The 25,081-nt window shown below is 42.6% G+C and overlaps 2 protein-coding genes across 7 annotated transcripts; one reads left to right on the top strand and one right to left on the bottom strand.

The window, feature by feature from the left end:
- Positions 1-985: 985 nt before the first annotated feature.
- Positions 986-15,100, top strand: hcfc1a (host cell factor C1a). 6 transcript variants are annotated; one of them, XM_051948245.1, is made up of 29 exons: positions 986-1,138; positions 2,304-2,504; positions 3,055-3,203; positions 4,262-4,422; positions 4,516-4,724; positions 4,991-5,075; positions 5,195-5,301; positions 5,392-5,571; positions 5,659-5,901; positions 6,011-6,159; positions 6,263-6,445; positions 6,523-6,744; positions 7,129-7,233; positions 7,346-7,562; positions 7,888-8,024; positions 8,119-8,266; positions 8,405-8,625; positions 8,877-9,035; positions 9,123-9,702; positions 9,950-10,095; positions 10,283-10,417; positions 10,540-10,747; positions 10,974-11,249; positions 11,340-11,446; positions 11,537-11,671; positions 11,764-11,949; positions 12,059-12,356; positions 12,439-12,502; positions 12,601-15,100. In XM_051948245.1, the coding sequence occupies exons 2-29, from the start codon at positions 2,309-2,311 to the stop codon at positions 12,638-12,640; spliced, it is 5,046 nt and encodes a 1,681-aa protein (XP_051804205.1). In that variant the 5' UTR covers positions 986-1,138; positions 2,304-2,308; the 3' UTR covers positions 12,641-15,100. The 6 variants fall into 6 exon arrangements, with proteins under 6 accessions (XP_051804205.1, XP_022044961.1, XP_022044978.1 ...); XM_022189269.2 differs by having other exon boundaries at positions 8,877-9,702; XM_022189277.2 differs by lacking the exon at positions 986-1,138 and adding an exon at positions 1,235-1,357 and having other exon boundaries at positions 8,877-9,702.
- On the bottom strand, positions 14,962-19,115 carry si:dkey-13a21.4 (uncharacterized protein LOC494576 homolog). The gene is made up of 5 exons (XM_022189298.2): positions 19,037-19,115; positions 18,147-18,273; positions 17,810-18,028; positions 15,157-15,282; positions 14,962-15,048 (listed from the first exon to the last, which is right to left on the bottom strand). Exons 1-5 carry the CDS (start codon positions 19,090-19,092, stop codon positions 14,962-14,964), a joined length of 615 nt encoding a protein of 204 aa, XP_022044990.1. The 5' UTR covers positions 19,093-19,115.
- Positions 19,116-25,081: the final 5,966 nt, after the last annotated feature.

Raw genomic sequence — 25,081 nt, 5'->3', positions numbered from 1 at the left:
CTCTTCTGATTCTATCAAATGTATGAAAATATTACTGCTGCCAATAAATGATGATTATCATCATTAATCTAATTAATTAATTTCATATTTAATTGGTTAGTTGTTTGGTTCTTTGAAATGTCAGAAAATTGCTGTTCAGCTTTTCCTGATGTGATTTTAGATAATGCACAAAAATCCACAGTTTACACATTTGCACACACATTGTCTACACATTTGAGGGGCTGGAATGAGAAAAAAAAATTAAAATCTTAAAAAGATATTTTTGTCCCTCTTAGTATAATATAATATAACACTGTTTTATTTTATTTTATTAGAGTGGTTGTCTTGTAGCATTTGGAGAAATTCATAGTTATCCTAAAAGATTCTATATGGATACATGAAAATCCTATAAGAGTTTTTGAGTGCAGATTTTGCTGTCTGGGAGGTTACAATTTAAGTGTTATGTTACTGAGCATTTCTCGCATTTTTCATTTTGCCTCCAGAATTGAATGAGGCTTAGTCGGAAAAAAGGGGACGGTTTTGTTATTGGTGTGGATGTCATTGTAGTAATACAGTATTTGTATCAGAGGAGGGCGCACTAATGGTGGACGTGGGCGTGTCAACTTTAGTATGTGTAAGCGCTAAATCTCTAAATTGGTGCTTCTACACTATTGTTGTGCAAGTATGTGCCCGTCTAAGTAGGTTTAGAGACGAATAAAATCAGCGTCACCCACAATATTAAAATAATAGAGGCTCCACTACGTATGTCGCCATCTTTACTAAGGGACAATAACCCTATTGCTATAACACAACTTGTTCGAATTTGCCAAAACTCGGGATATCGTTACTTTATATTGGTTTCGAGTGTTCATGAAAGCACATCCCTATTCAGAGCATCATATGCCGACTTAAAATGGCAAATATCAAAACCTCCATATACGTTTCTGTCACAAATGGTTAGTGAGCGGGTCTCCGTCGCCATGTTTACTTTGGGTGACGCCAACTCTCTTCCATTTTCCTCCGCCTCTGGTTGTCAAGAAGATGGCAGCTTCCAGGCAGGCATGAGAGGAAATACTTCTTCACAAATCGAATGAATTTGGATTATTGCCGCAAGATTAGAGCACATACCGGTGTTTTTGCAATTACTGCATCGAAATAAGTAAGTAAATTTCTGAAGTATTTGTGCCTTTTTCGGTTTGTTATGTTTTGTTGTAGCAAACCGCCCGGCCATTTTCTTGTGGGAGCTGTAGAAGTAGGCCGATTGTCGAAAATATGGCTGCTTCCAGAGACGGCATGAAACATAATAACACTGTGTTTATGCTGATTACCTCAGTTTAGCTACGTTTTAATAGTCTTGTTGCAACTACATTTGTATCAGGTAAACGATGCATTTGAAAAGAATTTGAGATTACATTGAATTTAATTGTGAAATTAGGCGACGCTTTGACAGAAGCCAACCCTGCAGCTAACGCTGTTAGCTCGAGCAAATTAGGCTCAGCAACTAGCCGCTACCGCTAACGGCGCACAGCTAACGCTAGAGTCCCTTTGGATGCTGCGATTGCACTTTAAAATTTAATATATTTCAGTAAATCGTTCATTCACGTTGAGCTGCGTGGTTTTCTCAATACATGTGGCTGTTAAAGTAGGCTTGGGGTATGTTTTAAATGTTAATAACTGCGTTTGAGGGGTTGCAAAGAATGCTAAGCTTGCTAGCTACAATATGGCGACTCCCAGAGAAGCATGAAAATAGCCGACTCTTGCTAACGTTTTTAACTGTTGAGTAAATCTGTGTTGCGACTGTGTATTGTTCTGCTTGAGCGGCTTACGGTTCGTCTGTTGAACGTGTGTTTACTGTGGTGTATTTATTTGCCGGTACAATGGGCTAGCTCTCATGTATTTTTCTTTTTCATTCGCTTCCGCCATTTTTCAGACGGGCAGTAGCGTTAGCGGGGGTTTGTTTGGCTGCAAGATGGCTGCTTCCATGGATTGAATTCAATGGTTAGAAACAACTAAGAAAAAACTTGGGTGATGAAAAGATTTCCGTGTATTTCTTAGCACAACAGCGACATCAAATCTGTATGAAGGATTTTACACAAGGAGTTGGTGGAAAGGTGCTGTGCGGATTTAGTTTTTTCGGACTGAATGTATTCATTAACCGGAGCTAGGTGCTAACGGTTCAGCTGATCTGACCGCAGTAGCACTTGTAGAAGTTAGCCACAGCGCTCGGTCGGATACCGCTGTTGAATTTCTTTTGTTATTGTTGTAAATATGGCGCCATTAGTTGGGCAGGTAAGACAAATGTTGATTTGTTATCCCCCCGGCAGAAGTCATGTCTGCCCCTGGCTCCGCGGTGTCTGGGACCACGACGTCGGTTCTGCAGCCGCGATGGAAACGGGTCCTCGGATGGTCCGGTCCAGTTCCCCGGCCCAGACATGGACACAGAGCTGTGGCCATAAAGGAGCTTATGGTTGTCTTTGGCGGTGGAAACGAAGGGATTGTGGATGAGTTACATGTATACAACACAGGTAAGATTAACTTTGAATGTGGGACTTTACCGATTATTTCGTGCGGAGGGGATAATGTTTCACTTAACAAATATATAAATACGAACGGTGATGATACGAAGCAGTTTTATACAGTTTTTGCTTAGAACTGCTCCATTTAATACATATTCGCGACCTGCAAAACTAAATAGCGTGCAGGCCGCAGCAGGCCGAACAGAGCCGTGTCTGATTAAATTTGGCCCCCTCTGCCGGGTAAAGGCTTCTAATGCACGTTAAAAAAGGCGGGCTAAAATAAAATGGATGATGCTGGTTGGTTTAAGCATATCCTCTGCCCCAGTTTCCTGCACATAAACCAATAAGGACAGACAAACATAGCAAATGTGGTTTGCGTGTGTTCCCATCCTTAAGTGCAGATATTGGTTTGATAAAAGGGCTGATCTCTGCTTACACTGTTTAGAAAAAAACAGCTCTGTTTTGATCCTAACCTCCTTTATAATATGAGTGGCTTGATAGTGGTAGACTTCCAACGATAACCCAGTTGTTGTTGTTGTTGTTGTGTTTTCTGTTTCAGCAACAAACCAGTGGTTTATCCCGGCAGTTCGTGGTGATATTCCTCCCGGCTGTGCTGCATATGGTTTTGTCTGCGATGGCACAAGGTTGCTGGTGTTTGGTGGAATGGTGGAGTATGGAAAGTACAGCAACGATCTCTATGAACTACAGGTAATCTTTCTATCGAAAATCATCTTGATTTCTGTAATAAACTCGTACTTTAAGGTAATAAAAATGCTTCGCAACCAAGTGTTTGATGCATTTAGTTAATTAAAATATTGTTTAATTCAAAATAAAAATTTCCAGACATGTTACTTATTTGAAACAGCTGTTATTGTAGCTCAAGGATAAACGCATGAAAAGGAGATGGTTGTGTTTACAAAACAGTGTTCATATGCAAGGAATCATACTACAGCATCATCACCAACTGGACATCATGCACCTTTCTGCAGCTTATCTATCTCAATCAGTCAAAGATTGATTGATTGATTGAGCTTATCTATCTGCGTCAGAGACTACTGATGCAGGAAAAGTTAGTGAAAGTGCAAGGCAGAGTTGAGTCTTCCAGTGTCCATTGTAACTAAGTTACATTTTTTTGCATGAATTTAATGCTCTGCTACAGTCAGTCTCTGGTCAGCATGTTAGAAACTGAATTTCCTTTTGTGAAACAAGGGAAGTGCATTGCAATTCCTGCTGGTGTCATTGCGTCTGTTAATCCTGACCGCACTACAGAGGATTAAATTAAAGGAGTAATGCAGTTCATCCACAGGTTTAACTATATGCTTGCTAGGGGTTCGAACAATAATATTAAATAACAGTAATTTTTTGATGCATGTGATTGTCTGTTGAATAGTTTAGCTCCATTTTATATTTTTAAAACTACAGCGAAGTCCCATTTTTAGGAGGCGTGGGAGTCTAAAGAATGAAGTTCCTCAGTTATGTTTAATTTAATTAACCTGATGAGTGCCCACTGTCTTCATTGTCAAATTTGCTAAATGAGTTTTCTTAACCAGTTTGTAGTTGCTTTTAATAACACTGAAAAAATGAAACCAACATAAAATGAATATGCCGTGTACAACTAAGTAAAAATTAATAGACTACACTATATCTAGATTTAGTCACAGCGTTCCACACAAACTCTTATCCTTGGTTTTAGATTGTTCGTTCAACTTGTGACCTATTTTTCAGCTTAACTAACTGATGTGTTTTGACTGTTGTTTCTGTTACAGGCCAGCAGATGGGAATGGAAAAAGTTGAAAGCAAAAAACCCCAAGAATGGCCCCCCTCCTTGTCCTCGCCTTGGCCACAGCTTTTCACTGGTTGGCAACAAATGTTACCTGTTTGGTGGACTAGCCAATGACAGTGAAGACCCAAAAAACAACATTCCCAGGTACAGACGTCTTCCCACCTGTCGCTGTTCGGGCCCTCTGAGGCTGCTTAACTTGCTATTCTACTTCACCAACAACTGTTTTCTGTTTCTCAGATACCTGAATGATTTGTACACACTGGAGCTCCGTGCGGGTTCCAGTGTGGTTGGATGGGATATTCCAATCACATATGGAGTTCTGCCTCCTCCTCGTGAGAGCCACACTGCTGTGGTATACACAGAAAAGACGAGCAGGAAGTCTCGCTTGATAATCTATGGAGGAATGAGCGGTTGTCGTCTTGGAGATCTATGGACGCTTGATATCGGTAGGTTTCTAAAGTGTAAATGGAAAAATGACAATGCTAAAATTAAAAATGCCCTGCTGTCAGCCCTTAGAGACATAGCTGCTATTTACACCCAATCAGAACGGAGAGAGTCGAACATTTTACCGTTAGAGTTCCAGATATAAAAAGTTGAGGTTTGACAGTTGTGTGTGAATTTCCCTTACATGATGTTCTTTGATTCTACTGGCAGCATTTAATAATACTTTGATGCTTTTGTATAACACCCTGCTGCTTGTCATTGTCTCCAGATACCCTGACATGGAACAAACCATCAGTAAGCGGCACAGCGCCACTTCCCAGAAGTCTTCACTCTGCCACCACCATCACAAACAAGTGAGACAACTGCTGCACATTTGAATAGCACACTGAATTTTTGTTTCAGGCATTGTTGGGATTCCCTGTAGAAAAGGCTGTCTTTCAACAGGATCTCACTTCATTTTCTCTCTGTGCAGGATGTATGTTTTTGGAGGATGGGTTCCTCTGGTAATGGATGATGTCAAAGTGGCAACACATGAGAAAGAGTGGAAATGCACAAACACTCTTGCCTGCCTAAATCTTGGTTTGTCTAACTCTATATTTTAAATGCCTGATTTTAATAAGGGAAATGTTTGACTGTACTGGTGTTAACTTTTATGTAATGTTTCTGCAGACAACATGTGTTGGGAAACAGTGTTGATGGATACTCTTGAAGACAACATCCCCAGGGCCCGTGCAGGCCACTGTGCTGTGGCCATCAACTCTAGACTGTACGTTTGGAGTGGCCGTGACGGTTATCGTAAAGCTTGGAACAACCAAGTCTGTTGTAAAGACCTCTGGTACTTGGAAACAGGTAGGAGCTTTGTGACATTGCCATTTTGAATTTCATCAGTGGCTCACATTGTGTCAGTTTTATTAAATTTGTAATTTTCCAACACAGAGCGGCCACACGCCCCAGCCAGGGTGCAGTTAGTCCGTGCCAACACAAATTCGCTGGAGGTGAGTTGGGGTGCAGTGTCCACAGCTGACACGTACTTACTGCAGCTGCAGAAGTACGACATCCCTGCGACTCCAGCTGCAGCGTCACCAGCCATGAGCGCAACCCCATCGCAGCCCGTTAACTCTCCAAAGAGCCCAGCACCGGCTGCCGCAGCTCCCTCTGCTCAGAGCTTACCGCAGACAGGTATTACACTAGTGACAAATGATTTCTACTCATCATGCCTAGCGTTGTCACTACACCATCAACAGTAAAAGCACACAACTTCTAATTCCGTGGTTCCCTTATTTTACAGCTGTTTTGAAAGTAGCAGCCCAACAGTCTGCCACAGGCACATCTGTTGTCACAGTTCGTCCCAGTCAGCCAGGGAAATCCCCCGTCACTGTGACCTCCCTTCCTCCAGGTGTTCGAATGGTAGTGCCTGCCCAGGCTACCCAAGGATCGGTATGAGCAGTTTTCTACAGCATTTTAAAGTGTTTCAGATTTGGCATGAAGTGTTTTGCCATATGAACACGTGTTCATTAATATTTTATGTTTTAATTTCTAGCCAATTGGAAGCAGCCCTCAGATGAGTGGCATGGCAGCTCTCGCTGCTGCAGCTGCAGCAACACAGAAGATCCCGCCCTCTTCTGCCGGCACTGTCCTCAATGTTCCTGCAGGTGCCACCATTCTCAAAACAGTTGCTGTTTCTCCTGGCACAACCACAGTGAAAATGGCTTCTCCAGTCATGGTACGCATCTCAGTAATTCTTGTTTCCAACATTGTGACAGTCACAGGTCAGTTTTTAAGATAATTTTGTACTTGTAGGTCAGTAACCCAGCCACCCGGATGTTGAAGACAGCTGCAGCCCAGGTGGGCACAGCAACCGCGTCCTCTCCCACGACCACCAGACCCATCATCACTGTGCACAAGTCTGGCGCAGTCACAGTAGCTCAGCAGGCCCAGGTGGTCACCACTGTGGTGGGAGGAGTCACCAAGACCATCACCCTGGTCAAGAGCCCCCTTACCATGGGCAGCAGTGGCACTCTGGTAAGAAAACAAGAATTCTGTAGCACAGTGTTAATACAGAAACACTACTCTCCACACCCTTTGGTGCTTTCACTGGCATGCTGTAAATCGTGGATTCTGTCAATTGCTTTTTCACACTTGGTGTGTGTTTTGGTCACAAGATGGTGACGACATGAGTTTGAAGCAGTAGGAGAGGCTGTAAAAGTTGGCCTGCAGTGACTGTTGGAGAACTCTACTAAGAAAACAGGGAGCATGATGTTAATGATCTGCATGACTGTTGGTCAGTTAGGGCTGCAATGATTCGTAGAGCCACAAGTTGAGTGGTCCAAGTTGCCACTGACCTCCCTGTGCTGTCCGATGTTTTCTGGTGACTCATGAACTTGAGTCTCTCTCCTATGTCGGCAGATCTCCAACCTTGGCAAGATGATGTCTGTGGTACAAACCAAGCCAGTGCAGACATCAGCTGTCACAGGCCAGGCTTCCACTAACCCTCTCACACAGATCATACAGGTCAGCTATCTGCATGAGTGCAGGAAAAAACAGGAGGTAGCTTAAAACTCCTGAGACAGGCACCAGATGTCTTTCTTCAAATGGTTTGCGTAACGTTTGCCTCTTTTCTCAGACAAAGGGTCCCCTCCCAGCCGGCACCATCCTGAAGCTGGTGACTTCTGCAGACGGAAAACCCACAACCATTATCACCACTTCCCAGGCAGGAGGCACAGGAAACAAGCCCACTATCCTCAACATCAGCGGCGTCTCTCCTACCACAACTAAGCAGGGCACCACCATCATTAAGACCATCCCCATGTCAGCCATCATGACCCAGCCTGGAGCTACAGGTCAAAACTCATTCAAGTTTACAGTATTAAAGCTACATATCTGGGCAGCCTGCACATTGAGATCCATACTATAAAACAGTACTTACAAGCAATGTCAATGCAGTTTTTGAATTGTTTGTTGTCGCCTGATTGATGCGTGATGATTCTGTGCTGCAGCTGTAATATAAATTTGATGTTTTTAAAATTGAATGGTGTACCAATGAGTGTTGATTAAAAAAAACAGGTTGCAAGAATTATTTACAGGTCTGAATCGATCATTGAGTAGTCAGTAGTGTGTCTTCAGTTGGCATTATCAGTTTCAGGCATACATGTTTTGTCCTTACAGGTGTGACAAGCAGCGCTGGCATGAAAACACCGATCACAATCCTTACCACCAAGGTAATGACCACTGGAACTCCTGGTAAAATCATCACTGCGGTGCCCAAGCTGGCCACTGCAGCCGGCCAGCAGGGACTGACACAGGTAAGCTGACTCTGTTCAAGTACAAATCTTTGTGGATGGCGTTTTTACTTTATTATGTTGTGCCTAAGACTAAACCTGCCTCTCCTGTCTCTAGGTGGTTTTGAAGGGTGCTCCTGGACAACCTGGCACTATTTTGCGCACCGTGCCCATGAGCACGGTGGGTGGTGTTCGTCTCGTTACACCAGTGACGGTGTCTGCTGTTAAGCCCACCGTCACCACTCTGGTTGTCAAGGGGACTACTGGTAAGATAGACTGTTGTTGTGATTTAGTTTTTGAGTGATTAATTATTGGCTGACATAAATATGTCTTCGCAGATTTAGTACTTTGTACAATGTTCTCTGTTTTCATTTTCAACATCTTCCACGTCTTCCCCCTTCCAGGCGTCACCACTCTTGGCACAGTCACTGGTACAGTCTCCACTAGCTTGGCAGGAGGCACAGTTGATAGCTCCAATGCTTCTCTAGTTACCCCCATCACCACACTGGGAACCATCGCCACCCTGTCGAGCCAGGTCATCAACCCGACTGCCATAACTGTGTCAGCTGCTCAGACGAGCCTGACCTCTGCCTCCACACTGCCCTCCTCTACTATCACCGTGCAGGTAAAACCCAGCAGCTCTTCTTTCATCAGTTTTACTTCATTTGCATTGTAGTTGTTAAGCTGTGAAGTTATTGCAGGAAGTTGCATCATTGCTTTCATTATTGTATTACAACCCAAGGAAAAGACTGCAAATAAATGTTTTGCTGCTTATTCCTCTTATCACAGAACAACCACAGAGCTGCTGCAAAGAAAATAATAAAGCAGACTTACTGTATGCCTTGAAGAGCTCTAAGTTTCCTTTCTTCTCTTCAGAACCAGCCCACCCAGGTGACTCTGATCACAACTCCCAGCGGCGTAGAGGCTCAGCCAGTGCAGGATCTACCTGTTTCGATCTTGGCTTCACCAACCTCCGAGCAGCCCAGCTCCACCGAGGCTGGAGCAGGCGGAGAAGGATCTGGCACGGTCACTCTGGTCTGTTCTAACCCACCCTGCGAGACCCACGAGACCGGAACCACCAACACGGCCACCACTTCGTCTGCCGCCATCGGAGCGGGACAGGTCTGCTCTAACCCTCCCTGCGAGACCCACGAGACCGGAACCACCAACACGGCCACCACCTCTTCTGCAGCGATGGGAGCAGGCCAGGTGTGCTCCAACCCACCATGCGAGACCCACGAAACGGGCACCACCAACACAGCCACAACCGCATCCTCGAACATGTCGACGTTACGCGTGTGCTCCAACCCGCCCTGCGAGACCCACGAAACGGGGACAACTAACACAGCTACCACAGCGTCGTCCAACATGGGAGGAGTCCAGCAGCTTTGCTCCAACCCGCCCTGCGAGACCCACGTGACGGGCACCACCAACACAGCCACTCAGGCCTCATCTAACATGAACGCAGGCCAGACGGGCACCGTGCAGGGAGTGTGCTCCAATCCGCCCTGCGAAACCCACGAGACGGGGACCACCAACACTCCGTCCACAGCCACCTCCAGCATGGGAGGAGACCAGACCAGCACGGCGACGGGAATGGTCCAGAGGGTCTGTTCCAACCCACCCTGTGAAACACACGAGACCGGGACCACCAACACAGCCACCACTGCCACCTGCAGCATGGAGACAGGCGAAGGCACAGGTATACAAACGGACCATTTACAGTGGAAAACAAACAAATAAGGGATTCAGCTGCTAAACCATTTGCACATTAAACATCCTTGGAATTCAATTCTTGATGTAATTTCAAGTATGTTCTTGCTTTTTATGTACTTAAAGAAAGATCAAAATATCCAGTTTGCATTGTGGATGATGTTTCTGTTCCACCGAACAAGTAAAATAAATGTATTAGGAAGGCTAACTGAAATATTTTTCTTTGTCGTGAGCAGCCCAGCAGACAGAGGAAGGAGCAGAAGGTACCAGCAGCACAGAGGTGGCCTCCACCACTGCAGCGACTGGCATGGCAGCCACCACCCAGGGCAGGGCCATCACTACTGTTACTCAGTCTACACCAGCTCCTGGACCCTCTGTACCTGTAAGAATACCAAACAATTCCTGTCACAATTCCTGGGAAACTGGTGATATTCATCCCAGCAGATTTGTAGCTTCATGCTGCGTGTCTAAATGTGATACCATAATAGAAGAGAAGCGTGTTATTTTCAAAATATTCATTTTTTTCTCATTGTGGCTGATGCACACGTTTTATCTTTGTTTCTGTCTAGTCGATCTCATCAATCACAGAGGGGGCGAGTACTGCTGCCAGCTCCACAGAGGAGCCCATGCAAACTGATGAGGCAGCATCAGCAGAAGCTGCACCTGCTGAGGAGGGAGCCACTGCTATGGAGACACAAGCTGAGGTGAATAATGTATAATGTCACACAAAGCCGACGCTAGCCTTGCATTCTGAGATTCCATTCAGTCATGCAGGGGTTTTTTTTTGGCAGTAATTTGATGGAACTGCTCTAATGTGTTCCTCCAGGGAGAAGCAGCAGCGGCGACAGCGTTGAACCTGCCTTCAGAGCTGATGTCTGAGGGCCAGGGAGCCACACTAATGGTGACGGGGCTGTCGGACGAGGAACTGGCTGTAACTGCAGCAGCAGAGGCAGCCGCCCAGGCAGCAGCGACTGAGGAGGCCCAGGCCCTCGCGATCCAGGCTGTTCTCCAGGCAGCTCAGCAAGCCGTAATGAGTGCGTATAAGCATCGCTTTGTATTCCCTTAATTAAGATTTACTTTGAACCGTAACATCATAGATCAAGGCCTGGCTCTTGCTATGGAAGGAAAATACACGGAAACATGAAAGTATTGTTTTAGTTTTAAACATTTGACACCAAGGTGATGCTTAGCAGGCGTTTGCTCTTGCTCTCCAACAACTGAAGCCTCCTTACGGTTGCATTTTTTAATTATAATTAACAGATGAGAGTGATGCTGCTGGAGAGAGCCAGCAACCGACCAACATCCCCATCATGCTGACCCAGCAAGAGCTTGCAGCGCTGGTCCAGCAGCAGCAGCAGCTGCAGGAGGCTCACGCTGCAGCCCAGCAGGGCGCCGTGGACACGAGCTTACCCACCGAGGGCCTCGCTCCTGCTGACAGCCTCAACGACCCCTCTGTCGAGAGCAATGGACACAATGAAATGGCTACTGCAGTCACCGGTGCTGTGGCTGCTCTTCTGCCACGCACAACTGCTGAGAGTAAGTCTTGGTGGTGTATTTTTTTTACCGTCACTGGGATGTTGTTTTGTACATTAGACTAATCTTTTTGTTTCTTTTTTCACTACTCAGCACTCGCTCCATCAAGTACATTTGCACCCTCTGTATCCGTGGCAAGTCCAGCCAAGCTGCAAGCAGCAGCCGCTCTAGCAGAGGTCGCCAACGGCATCGAGGGGGAGGTCAGTCATCGTAATGATGCTAAACATCTATTGGGTTAAGTTAGGATGTTTTTTTTTTTATTGACTTAATAGTTTTTTGTTTCCATACAGAAACAAGCCCCTCAACCAACCCCAGTGAAGCCTGTTGTAAAAAAAGAAAACCAGTGGTTTGACGTCGGAATTGTTAAAGTGACAAATATGGTTGTCACCCATTTCTATGTGCCAGCAGATGATTCTCAAGGAGATGTAAGTGTCTCAGGGGGCTCCTTCCATGCTTCACTGGCTATGTGTTATTGTGCTCCGCGCATCTCTAATCGCTTATTATTTTTGTTTGGTAGGATGATTCTGGCATCATGCCAGACTACAGCCAGATGAAGAAAATGGAGCTTCAGCCTGGAACAGCTTACAAGTTCCGTGTTGCTGGAATCAACGCTTGTGGTCGTGGAGCCTTCTCAGAGATATCTGCGTTTAAGACTTGCCTACCAGGTTTCCCAGGGGCACCTTGTGCCATCAAAATCAGCAAGGTAAACACACCTCTGAAACTATTTTCCTTGTTATGCTGTGGATTTTACATTGTGGTGGGGAAACCACGAGCAAGGTACCGAGTAGTATCTGTTCTTTGTCCCTCCCCAGAGCCCAGATGGTGCCCACCTGACCTGGGAGCCCCCCTCGGTGACATCAGGGAAGATCATTGAGTACTCTGTGTACCTGGCCATCCAGAGCAACCAGACAGCTGAGGCCAAGGCCTCCACCCCGGCCCAGCTAGCCTTCATGCGTGTGTATTGTGGACCCAACCCCTCTTGCTTGGTGCAGTCGTCCAGCCTCTCCAACGCCCACATTGACTACACCACCAAGCCAGCCATCATCTTCCGCATCGCCGCCCGCAACGAGAAGGGCTACGGCCCCGCCACCCAAGTTCGATGGCTGCAAGGTGAGCAAGCAGATTCACAAACTGACTGAGCGATTCATTAATGAATTAATTGACATGTTCTAACCATGTCCCTGCTTTCTAGAATCTGGCAAAGATGCGGCCTCTGCAAAACCGGCCCCCAAAAGACCAGGCACCTCTCCTGATACGTAAGTACAGCAGCGATGTTTCACACAGTTCATGGCATGATCATGGCACCGATGCATCAGACATGCAATACTTATTCTGGTTTTGTGTCCTCCTGCAGTAAGACTACTGGTCCAAAGAAAGCAAGGACGGACCAGTGAGGTTGCCCAGAGACCCCTCCCAGTCTTTTGTCCTTTTTCCACTCGCTGTCCTTTTTATCAGGAAGACTGACCTTCACCCCTCCTTCACCTCCTCATCCTAATCTCATCCTCCACCCCACCGTCTCAGATCAAGGCAGCAATGGAGGCAGAACAACCATATGAAGCCAAGATGAAAGTCAAATCTGAGAGATGTTTCTGTAGATAAAACCCTCCTTCTTCCTCCTCGTTCTGTTGGTCGTACTATTTTTAGAGCAACACCAACCTAGAAGCACATTATCTTTTTCAGTCACCTCCCCTTCCATCCTTTAACATCTATTTTTGGCTTGTTTCAGTAGTTGAACAGTATAGAGAAGCATTTACATCTTTCACAAACTGGGAGCCAGCCTGAGCGCAATGTTACCTTTTTTTTTTTTTTTTTTTTTTTTGTCTGTGTTTTGTGAATTCTGGGGGGATGTAGAGAGAGACTACATGAAATGATGTACAGTGTTGGAAAAAAAGGCTGTGGAGGCATTAGTTTAGATGAGAGGAAAAATCGGTATGGAAACAAATAAAGCACTTGTCCTCAGCGAATGAGGACATCATTTTTTTTTTCCCTTTCTCATTTTTTTGCTCAAAACAAATTTGCTTCATCGAGAACCAAGTCTGTACAGTCATCGTACTGGACTCCCGTCTCCTGGTAATGTCATCACTGTGCGCTTTTTACCCCAAGATGAGGACCGGTGGCCGACACATTGAAGTGGACAAAAAGAATGGCAAAGGAAGAGATTTGTAGAGAACGAATGACAGACTTTGCTAGGACTGAGACTTGCAGCACACACACGAAAAAAAAACCTTGCAAAATCTTCCCAAAAAATTAGCAAGCAATGACGCAGAAGATCTTTTGTGTAGTTTATTTTTGTATTTTTTAAGCTTTTTTTTTCTCTCCTGTGTGTATGTGTATGTTGTGTGCATTTTTAAAAACATCACTTTTTTAACTGTTGTTCATCCCAATAGTTTGTGTTCGTGGGAAGATGGGTGGCTGTGTTGAGGTTGCCACTATATTTTTAAAAAAAAAATCTTCATTCAGTTGGTTGTATGTTCTTGTTGTTAACAGATGGTATTGACAGAGAAAGACTTTTGTATCTGTTCCAAGTAGAACCGCAGAGGTTATAGGACTGAAGGGAACTTTGAAGTGGACCCAGGGAGAGGAGAGTTTTTACTTTGTTTACTACTCAATGCTTGTGTTGCTTCGTTTGCCAAACAAGGAATTTCACGGGGTATGAGGAAAGTTTAACATCGGATCTTTTCATACCTTTACCCTCGCTAATATCCCGATCAGTTGTCCTACGCTTTTTATGCTCATGAATGTGGTGTCTCACCCTCTTCTTTAATTTTTAGAATGGCAAATTATATTAGTAGACCTATTTTCCCTACCCTATTGATGTATGTGAATCCATTTAATAAATTTTAATTTTTTTCCTTCCACGGCTCTGTATTTCAGACTACAGATGGTGTGCAAGCTAACTGTGACATGTTCAACCCATGTGTCTTTGAATGGGGATGTCTTGGGAAAGAAAAGCTTACATAGCCGGAGTGTACTCACTTGTAAATTAGTTCGTTCATAGAGCAAGAATAAAACAAACAAAAAAAAACATCTTGGCCTTTTATATAATTACCTGTAACAAACTGTTTTTACATGTTGGTCATCTCTTGATTGCCTTTTGTGTCTTTACTTATAAAAGAAACAAATATATATATAAATATATATAGTCTCCCTGATTGTTCTAATTTGCTTCTGTCAAGCTGATTCACTGTAGGAGTCTGAATCACTGCTTAGGTTCATTACAGTACAAACTTGTACAGGGAGGAGGTTTCTGACTGGACATGAGTGTATATCTACTTTGTAAGGGCGGATTCAGTTGTGATGGTAACGGCCAGGAAGAGCAGAGCCAAGGTTTACCGCTTGCCGCCTTTTCTCCGGCTCGCACCTCGGCTTCAGTTTGTGATTTCTCCCGAGTTTCTTTCTAGAAATGAACTTTCTCTTCATATGCATTCATAATTTTGTGCGTGTCAGTGTGTCTGTTGAACAAAACTAGACATGCATGCAAAAGCAGTGTATTTTAGTAGTGATGCCTTAAGTTAGACCATAAGCTGAAGGTTCTCAAAAAAAGAAAAAACATTTAATGAGTTTGTTCCTCTCTCCATGTGGTATACAATTGTGTCCTTTCCTTCCACAGTACCTTTGCTGGGTCACTATTTTTGCACCCTCGTTAGATAGGTCATCATCAGCAGTGCCGAGGTCTCTCTGAACTTTCCCTCCCACACTGGGACGAGTGCTTCTCTCAGCACTCACAGGTGTTGCGAGTTTCTCTCGGCTGTTTGCAGGTTATCTGGAAATGTCCTGTATTTTCCAATGTGTGTTTTTTGTACTGTAGGGAGTAATGTATCTTTTATCATCAAAAAATAAACATGTTAAACATAGAGAGAGATCTTGGTGTCTTTCTTCTCTTAGATGGAAAAAAAACTGACGTAATCACCTGCCGTAAGCCGCTCAGAGCCGCTCTCAGAAACGGCTTCTCGATGTCGAGGTCCTCCTTGGCGCTTCCTTCGAAGTACTCTGCTCCTATTTCCTCACACCACTGCAGGGCTTTTCCACGAGACACCTGCAGGGAAACAAACACATGACAGAACAGAGGATTCACACACAGTAAGTCCAACACAATCTCAAGAGGAGACACTACAGGTGATCGAGGATTACTAACAGCAAGAAAATTCCTTCATGTATTAGAAGCTTTCTGAAATTTTAGGTTTAAATGTTTGCATACATTTCCAGAATCTGAACATTGGATCAAGTCTAGTTCAGAATTCGTGTTGCATTTTGCTGACCTATTAGAGTCAAAAGTTTTTACAGAGAGGATTTCTGTAAACCAGGGGCGTCAAACAAACGGATCGCAGGCCAAAACCAGAGTCCAATCTGGGCCACAGGATGATTTGTGTAAAAAATTACAGAGAGCGGATGAACTGCAAATTGTGAATTTGTAAAACTGTAAATTTAAAATAGTTTCTAGACCTTGATAAGTTTTTTTGATCAAAAAATAAACTGGTATATTCTTAAATCCCAGAAGCCTGTGACGAAATGTTGAGTTGTAATGCGCACATGTAAACAATAGACTGAGCCATAATATTGTTGAATTTGCACTTGTTTTTCTTAAGAAATATCATGTCATTTGTCATGTTTTGTAAAAAGATAGTTCATTAAATGTGAACATTTTCAGAATGTACTTTTTTTAAATGAAAACAAGTCAAATACTGATAGCGCTTCACAGCAGAGAAGGATAATCACCCAAAGCACATCAAAGCAACTCTAGAGCTTCTCAAGGCAAAGAAATTGTTACGGCCACCAGTATTGGTGCGCCGTTCGTTTTGAGGTGGTGTTTTATTGGGCCTTTGTGTGGGAGAAATTTGTGTGTGGGTTCAGCTGTGGCTTTTGCAGAGCCTTTAGAACCCCAGCTGCCGGCTGTTTCAGCTGATGACACAGAGCTGATGACGACCTGCACTCCAGTCTGGTTCTCCCCGCCCTTCGACCATCCGGATTGGGCCACCCTCCAGCTCTTCCTCCCCGGACCAATCAGAGGCAGCCAGGCACCACACCTGTTACCTATAAAGTGCCACCATGCCATTAGTCTTGGTGGCTGGTACTTTGACCAGTCCACCCTAGTGCGGCTCTTCGTATTGTGGTCCTGTGTGGTCTTTCGGTCTGGAAGCACTTGTGGTGGGTGCTACAGACAATTTTGACCTTCTGTTGGTGGCTTTAGTTTTGGTGTGGAGCCCTACATCTCAGTGGAGATTGAGGCTCCAATTCGTAGCCTGCCAACTGTGTGTAGAAGCCACTTCGTATTTTGAGTTTTTGTGAACTGTGTTCAGTATGTATACTTATTCAGAGGCACCAGTTTTGTTTAGTTCGTTTTGTGCACCATTTTGTATTAGTTTTTGTTCCTGGTGGTGGGTGTTGCTTCTGTAGTTCGGTTTGGCTAGGGAGTTTAGTTGTTTTCTTTGAGTTTAGCTTAGTTACAAACTCTGTTGGCCTTCGTTATGTTTTATTCCGTTCTTTGTTTTAGCAACACCCACCAGTCTTGTGTTTCATTGTCACTTTTTTGTTCCTTTTCCTACTAAGCAATAAATCCCTTAACCTAAACCAACACCATCTGGTTATTTTGTTGCATCCAGCCAACCCCTAGAGGTTGGATCGTAACAAGTGGGGGCTCATCCGGGATTTCTAGGGGTCCCGCAGCTTTACAGGTAAGGTGGTTTCATTGCTTAGTGGCTTATTTGATTTGGTGGTGGGTAATAGGTTTGAGGTGGTTGATGGCTTTTGTGTGTGTACAAACCTGGAGGTTTGTATTTTAAGGGGAGGGGTGTTACGGGGGACCCACAAACAAGCAGGAACTGAGGGAAGCTGCAGTAAAGACCTGGAAAACTGAATTCGTATGTAATTGGTCTGTGTGTTTCCTGAGCTGATAACCAACGATGTAAACACTGGAAAAGCTGCGCTGGGATAATAGAAGCGACCCGTGACATTTAAAATATCATTACAATTTACTGATTATAGGTCCAGGGGAACCTGCTGACCAGCCCCACTGGACACCGGACCACCGGGACAGTGCCCGGTATGCCAGATGGCCGGTCTACTCCTGGGTGTAGAGATGAAAAGATTAGTCAACAAATCAGTTGGTACGTAGTGTGAAAATTGATTAATCCTTTAAGTTATTTTTATGCAAAAACACCAAAAATCTTTTTTCAGATGTGAAAATATGCCAGTTTTCCTACTGAGTTTTTGACTACACAAAGAAGATATATAACAACGATTTTCCATGTTGTCGGACATTTGCTACACTAAAGCCAATATTTTTCTGTGTGCATTAACTATTTGATATATATATATATACACACACACACACTTTGAGCTATTTGATGACAAAATTGAATCAAGGTCCTACATTTAGACTCAGGGTTGTGCTACAAGACCAGGACCACAAAATGAAGGATCGAGGACCTGATATTGTACAGTGGGCCAAATTATCAACAAACAACCAGTAAATCAAACTATGCAGAACCAAACAATGTAAAGAAAAGTAGTTGATTTTCACCACATCTCTCAGAGATGGTTGGCAGGAGAAGACTTTGACTGACCTCTCTGTCGCTCAGGTCAGTTTTGTTGCCGACGACAATAAAAGGAAAATCATCTGGATCCTGGGGTTCGGCCTGGAACAGGAATTCCTTCCTCCAGACATCCAGAGCCGAGAAACTAGCCTTGGATGTGACGTCGAACACCAGCATGCAACAGTGAGCTCCTCTGTACAGGAGTGGACCCAGAGACTGAAACCTCTCTGTGCCTGCAGTGTCCCAGATCTGACTCGCAACAGAAAAAATAAAAACCATGATGCTGTGGATTCACTGCCCCGTATTAAATTAGTTTCAGTGTGTCCATCGGCTGTCAGGTTGTGTTTCAGTGCAACAGGTGAGCTACCTGCAGGGTGATGGTGTCCTTGTCTATAGTCACGGTTTTAGAGAGGAAGTCCGTCCCTATCGTGGCCCGGTACATGTTGGTGAAGCTGTGGTTCACATATCTGCTCATGACGGAGGATTTTCCCACCCTAAGTAAACACACAAGCACACACTGTAAAACATCACAAAGGAATTCAGTCCAGTCAATTAATCTTTTCTAGTTTACTGAACATAAAAATGTGATTTTTAATATTTTCTAGTGATTTAAGCTTAAAAATCTATTTCTTTTTAATTTTCAGGCCACTTTAGAAACATGATTTCTAACAATTTGAGGTGTTTTGATTTAAAATGATGAGTTGAGTGAAAGAACAGCTGAGAGTTTGCTTAATTCAATAAGTTTAATTAAGCTATAAGAAAATAAAGTAGAATAAAAGCAGATTTATTGAACTCTTTAAAAAAAAAAGTTCAGTTAATTTGGGAATTTTATTAGCTATAAATGTATAAAACTTGCTGTTTTACACTAGATAAGACTAGATGATTTACATTTTTGCCACTCCTAAAATACATTTCAACTAATTAATCAAGCAAAGTGCTGTTCATTTACATTTTTCAGGCAGCAGGAGAACTTATGTTTTTAAGCAGAATGAACATAAAATGTTTTACAGTGCTTATTCAGCAGCTAAACGTGCAACAAAGTCAGTTATCTTCCTCTTATTCTAGATGCATTAGGTCTTCATTGTGTGTCTTATTGCGACCTCAAACACCAAATTTTACATTTAAATAATAATCCTGAGGAATTGTTAGGCTCAGTCTTGCAGTAAATCAGGAAGCGGCAGTAAATGAAAGTGAAACACTATCATTGGAGCACAAAATCAAAACGATCAAATGAGTGAAATAAGATGCTAAAGTTACCCCGAGTCTCCTATGAGGATGATTTTCAGAGTGACTGGGTCCTTCGCGAAACTCATGTTAACGTGTTTGCTCCACCGAAGTTTCACCTGCTGATGCCTTCAAGTGCTCCTCGGAAATATCCCTTTATTTTCCCTGAGCTGTGTCACATTAGGTGAAAGAGAAAGTGTTGTTATTCGGGGAGACATCCAGGATGTTAGATCATTCTCCATTTATTTCTTCCTTATTTCCTTAAAGAAAAACTTCTGAAATCATATAATTATGACTAGGGATGTCCCGATCCGATCACATGATCGGAAATCGGGCCCGATCACGTGATTACAGACTCGATCGGGATCGGAAGTGACCTCCCGATTTGGACTCGGTTGGATATATATGTTTATTTTTTATTTAATTTCCTTTTTAAATGAGATGTATATAGATGAAAACAGGAATAGGCTCAAACCTGACAAGGTGGAAATGTTGGTTTTCATCAAGAAAAACATACATGTCCTTCAGTGAAACTCTAGACAAATATGTGCCATTCATAAGAGCACATTACTACTACTGGCCTTACGGTATTATAAAGTGGCTCTTTGTTAACTTTGTTCCCTATTGTTTACATGCCTTTGAGTTGAGCTGACCTGCTGTTTATTATATAGAAGTTTATTATTTATTTATTTTTGCTGTTGTACCTAAGCCAAAAGGGAAATTTATTATTTATTTTACTTTTGTACCTAAGCTAAAAGGGAAATTTGTTATTTTTACTTTTGTACCTAAGCTAAAAGGGAAATTTATTTATTTTCTGATTGTTATTTTTAGTCACAGAAATGTACTGTTCTAAGTGTTGTTTTGAATTGACGTTAAGAAAATAAAAAAGGAAAACTTTTCATAAGTTTTTTTGTTATTTTTTTAATAGATAATATACATGTTTTACTATATTAGAAAAGAATCGGATCGGGACTCGGAATCGGCAGATACTCAAAATGATAGGACTCGGACTCGGACTTGGTGGCAAAAAAACCTGATCGGGACATCCCTAATTATGACCCTATTTTTTATTGCCAACTGTTAAATCACGAAGGTTGATTTAATAAAAAAAAACAAAAACTGCCAGATTTATGAGAGTTTTTAAAAATTAAATATCCAAGATGATCAGTTTAAACTCCCCCCAGGTGGCTACAACTCCCAGATTAATGCCAAATCCTGAGCTTGTTTTCTCAGAGATGTGATCACTGTGATGCTTTTGAAGGCATCAGGATACTTTCTGATTGGCACGGTGTTGACCTCTGTCCTGTTTTTCCTTCATGACACAAAGATCTTGCTACAACTTCTGTATAAAGCTGTAAATATGAGAATAAATATTCCTTTAACTCAAAAACGTACAAAGTTTTAGACTTGTAGTGTCATTTTGCAGGAATAAATTAAAGGAAATGTTTTTTTTCTGGCTTTGAAAGCTTTTTTTGTTTATTTTCTTTCCTGTTTAATGTATTTATTACACAGAAACAGAACAGAACGTAACTTCTGTAAGTTATTTTATGTGATATACTGTATATATTACTGGCTCATTCCTTTGTTCCCCACTAGAGGGCGCTGTAGGCCTCAGATGATTCACCTTTCCTCCATCAAGTGGTGTTATTTACATTACCTACTAATCCTTTGCTTTTCAACTGAATGTGAAGTTACATCCTTTAATTAAACTTAAATATGCTCAATAGTGTAAGTAAATGCACAGATACTCTGTTATAAGAATGAAGAAACAGAACACCAGTGGTTAAAATTTACTCACATTTTGAATTGTGATGCTTCAGTGTTTCTTCTAATTTGAGGAATAAATTTCAAAATTAGATTAATCTGCCTAAACTACATTGAACTTTAAGCATTTAGCACGAGAGCTATCACGACCTAATGATGATGCTCTGCTTCAATAAACTTTGTCCTGTGCAGTCAAACGCTCCTTAAACCTGCAGAAGTGCATTTTAAAATGCTGCGATGATGGCAAGTTTGTATCAAATAATCTATATATCTTATATAGTATTTCAATATGCTGTAATGCAGACATAAATAAACAAACACAGTCTTTGGTTTGAGTGTTTTACTTTGTGTAAACATCATATAACTTTAATGGAAAGCAGAAACCAGCAAAAATACACAACGTGTGGTATGTAATGGTGTTTTCAGCATCAAAGCTACTTAATAACCCTTAAATAGGGCCAAAATTGAAAATATTTCTCAAGGGGTTAATGTAATTTCATCAGGCATAAAAGGGATTCTGCTGACAAACAAACACAAGGACACAAACTAATTTTAGACATAATACAATTATTATTCCCTAACTAAGGGGAAAAGAAAAAAATCTTCAGTAAAATATTCTGAAGTTTGGCAGCAAATAAGAAGAAGCAGCAGGAACAACAAACCAACACGAAAGTGTAACAAAAAGAGAGAAGTAAATGAGATAATGCCACAATCCTGGCATATCTGCATCCTGTTGAGACTGTCAGAGGTGCAGCAGAATACTGAGATTATACAATATCAGCAATGAAAAAAGCCACCATATCTCAGTTAGTGATACTGGAGTGCTAAACTTTATTAGTCACTGCAGAGAAACATGCACTCATTACACACTGCTGCTGCACAAAAATTTACATGCAGACCTAGAGTCAAGTCACGTGGCAAAAAAAAAAAAAAGCTACAAAAAAAGTAACTAAACTACTAAAAATGTAACGCCGAAGAGGACAGAGTGTGTTTTAATGTGTGTCAGAGAGAAACAGCTCTCTGGGGTTTAGCACTGTTGCTGCAGAGCTGCATTGCAGAGATAAGAACCACCGCCTTCACAGAAGTCTGTTTCTTGGGAATTAGGAGGCTGTCCTCAAAGTCCACCGGTGACACATGATGCCATCCGTCACCCGGCTACAACGGGCTCACACTACCACTGGAAGATGCTGCAGTGGCTTCTGTCGACATACACACGTGGACAAAATTGTTGGTACCCCTCAGTTAAAGAAGGAAAAACCCACAATTCTCACTGAAATCACTTGAAACTCACAAAAGTAACAATAAATAAAAAATTTTTGAAAATTAAATAATCAAAAACAGCCATTACTTTTGAATAGTTGATTAACATAATTATTTAAAAAAACAAACTAATGAAACAGGCCTGGACAAAAATGATGGTACCTCTATAAAAGATTGAAAACTATTTGACCAGAGTGACATGATTAACTCAGGTGTGTCATTTAATTGACATCACAGGTGTTTCCAAACTCATAATCAGTCAGTCTGCCTATTTAAAGGGAGACAAGTAGTCACCCTGCTGTTTGGTGAAAAGGTGTGTACCACACTGAACATGGACAACAGAAAGCGAAGGAGAGAATTGTCCCAGGACATCCGAAAAAAAATGATAGACAAACATCTTAAAGGTAAAGGCTATAAGACCATCTCTAAACAGCTTGAAGTTCCTGTGACAACAGTGGCTCATATTATTCAGAAGTTCAAGACCCACGGGACAGTAGCCAACCTCCCTGGACGTGGCCGCAAGAGGAAAATTGATGACAAATTGAAGAGACGGATCATTCAAATTGTATCCAAAGAGCCCAGAGCAACCTCCAAAGAAATTAAAGGTGAACTCCAAGGCCAAGGTACATCAGTGTCAGATCGCACCATTCGTCGTTGTTTGAGCCAAAGTGGACTTCATGGGAGACGACCAAGGAGGACACCACTGCTGAAAAAAACTCATAAAAAAGCGAGACTGGAATTTGCAAAAATGCATGTTGACAAGCCACAAAGCTTCTGGGAGAATGTCCTTTGGACAGATGAGATCAAACTGGAGCTTTTTGGTAAGGCACATCAACTCTATGTTCATAGACTCAAAAACCAAGCATACGAAGAAAAGAACACTGTCCCTACGGTGAAACATGGAGGAGGCTCAGTAATGTTTTGGGGCTGCTTTGCTGCATCTGGCACAGGGTGTCTTGAAAGTGTGCAAGGTACGATGAAATCTGAAGACTATCAAGGCATTCTGGAGAGAAATGTGCTGCCTAGTGTCAGAAAGCTTGGTCTCAGTCGCAGGTCATGGGTCTTCCAACAGGACAACGATCCAAAACACACAGCCAAAAACACCCAAGAATGGCTGAGAGAAAAGCGTTGGACTATTCTAAAGTGGCCTTCTATGAGCCCAGATCTGAATCCCATTGAACATATGTGGAAGGAGCTGAAACATGCCATTTGGAGAAGACACCCATCAAACCTGAGACAACTGGAGCTGTTTGCTCATGAGGAGTGGGCCAAAATACCTGTTGACAGCTGCAGAACGCTCATTGACAAATACAGAAATCGTTTAATTGCAGTGATTGCCTCAAAAGGTTGTGCAACAAAATATTAAGTTATGGGTACCATCATTTTTGTCCAGCCCTATTTCATTAGTTTTTTTTTTTTTAATAATTATGTTAATCAACAATTCAAAAGTGATGGCTGATTTTGATTATTTGATTTTCAATAAATTTTTATTTATTGTTACTTTTGTGAGTTTCAAGTGATTTCAGTGAGAATTGTGGGTTTTTCCTTCTTTAACTGAGGGGTACCAACAATTTTGTCCACGTGTGTATTGCCAATCTGTCGCTGCATGTGTGTGTCCAGAGGATTGTGTTGGTTAAGCAGGAGGATGCAACCGCTGACGTGCTGTAGGGTCCTGTAGGTCTGTGTGTCAGTGAGCGCTGTAATTCCTGGCCTCCTCCTTCCATCTTGATAACCTCTTATCAGAGCAGAGCAGCAGCCTCGTCCCTGCCCAGCTGTCCACACAGAGACCTCATCTCACTCTAGAGACGATACTCATTCACACACACTGGTGTTCCTTCACTTCATTCTCTTTTAATTCTGACATGATTATCCATGGAAGGAAACCCTATAGGGGGAAAAAGGAATCAACTGCAGTAGACTGCACAATAAACTCCCAACACTAAATAGTATTAATGATAAGCTGGAGCCTACCCGGCATGCACCAGGCAATGGCGAGCTGGCATCCACAAACCAGAATCTCTGTCTCCACATTTTCTGCTGCTAGTTTTGATTATCAAAAATATACTGCAGTATTGCTTACCTACGATATTTATAAATGCAATCATAGCGGTCATTATGGTCCATATTTTGAACAGTACTGATGTTGTTATTATGCTTTTAAGCTCTGTTTTATGTAAAGCTTTCTGATTCTGATTCTGAAGAGCTTCTTGGTAACCATGTAATCAGTAAGTTAGGGAGAATTGATAAAGAAATTCCTGGAAGAATCTGAAATCAACCAGAACTGAATGACTTGAATCCTGCTTTTTTGTGTGTGTAGAATTCATTATCAAGTAGCCGATTGTATCACTTGACACATCCTAAAAAGTACGTTTCTTATTTTATCTTGATCTTTTTTCCCCCACAAAAAAAAACACCTGAAAAATGTTTTTACTTCCTCCACGTTTCCCCAAAACTCAGACAACATGACCTCACTATGGCTCAAAACAGGACCCAAAAGTTCTGTGGAATTGATCGTGTTTATTCCTGTTGGCGCAGGAATAAGTAAGAAGCAACTGTGGCCAGAGTGGAAAATATTATTTGCATCCAGCCTAACTGATGCAGGTCGTCTGGCATCAAATGAGGATCGATTAACTCCTTTGGCTTCTCAAATTTCAGTGCCAAAAAAACAGCCCCAGTGTTATATAAAATTCTTCTCAACTGTTTTTCGCAACTGATTTCACTGGAAACGGTAAATGAACAAAGAGAGAGGAAAGTTGGGGAGCTGCTTTGAATATCAAATGACGGGAACAGTGTCGGGCTTGTGCGACACCAGGCCGTGTCCAGACCATATCTCACCCGTATGATTGCAGCTACTTTTCCCCGATTTGCATTACTGTGTTCCACTCTAAGCTTTGCTCGGACCACAAAGAAATTGCATCTTTGCATTTTATATTTGCTTTGTTCAAATGTCTGTCAAACTCTTTTCCATGTGGGCTCGGCCTTATCAGGGGCTGTATGCACATTTCATCAACAGACAAAGAGCACCCGTGGAGCTGCTGGATGAAGCCCATGATG

The sequence above is a fragment of the Acanthochromis polyacanthus genome, chromosome 5 (assembly GCF_021347895.1).
Source record: "Acanthochromis polyacanthus isolate Apoly-LR-REF ecotype Palm Island chromosome 5, KAUST_Apoly_ChrSc, whole genome shotgun sequence".
NCBI classification, from domain to species: Eukaryota; Metazoa; Chordata; class Actinopteri; family Pomacentridae; genus Acanthochromis; species Acanthochromis polyacanthus.
This window is presented reverse-complemented; position numbering and strand designations above follow the sequence as displayed.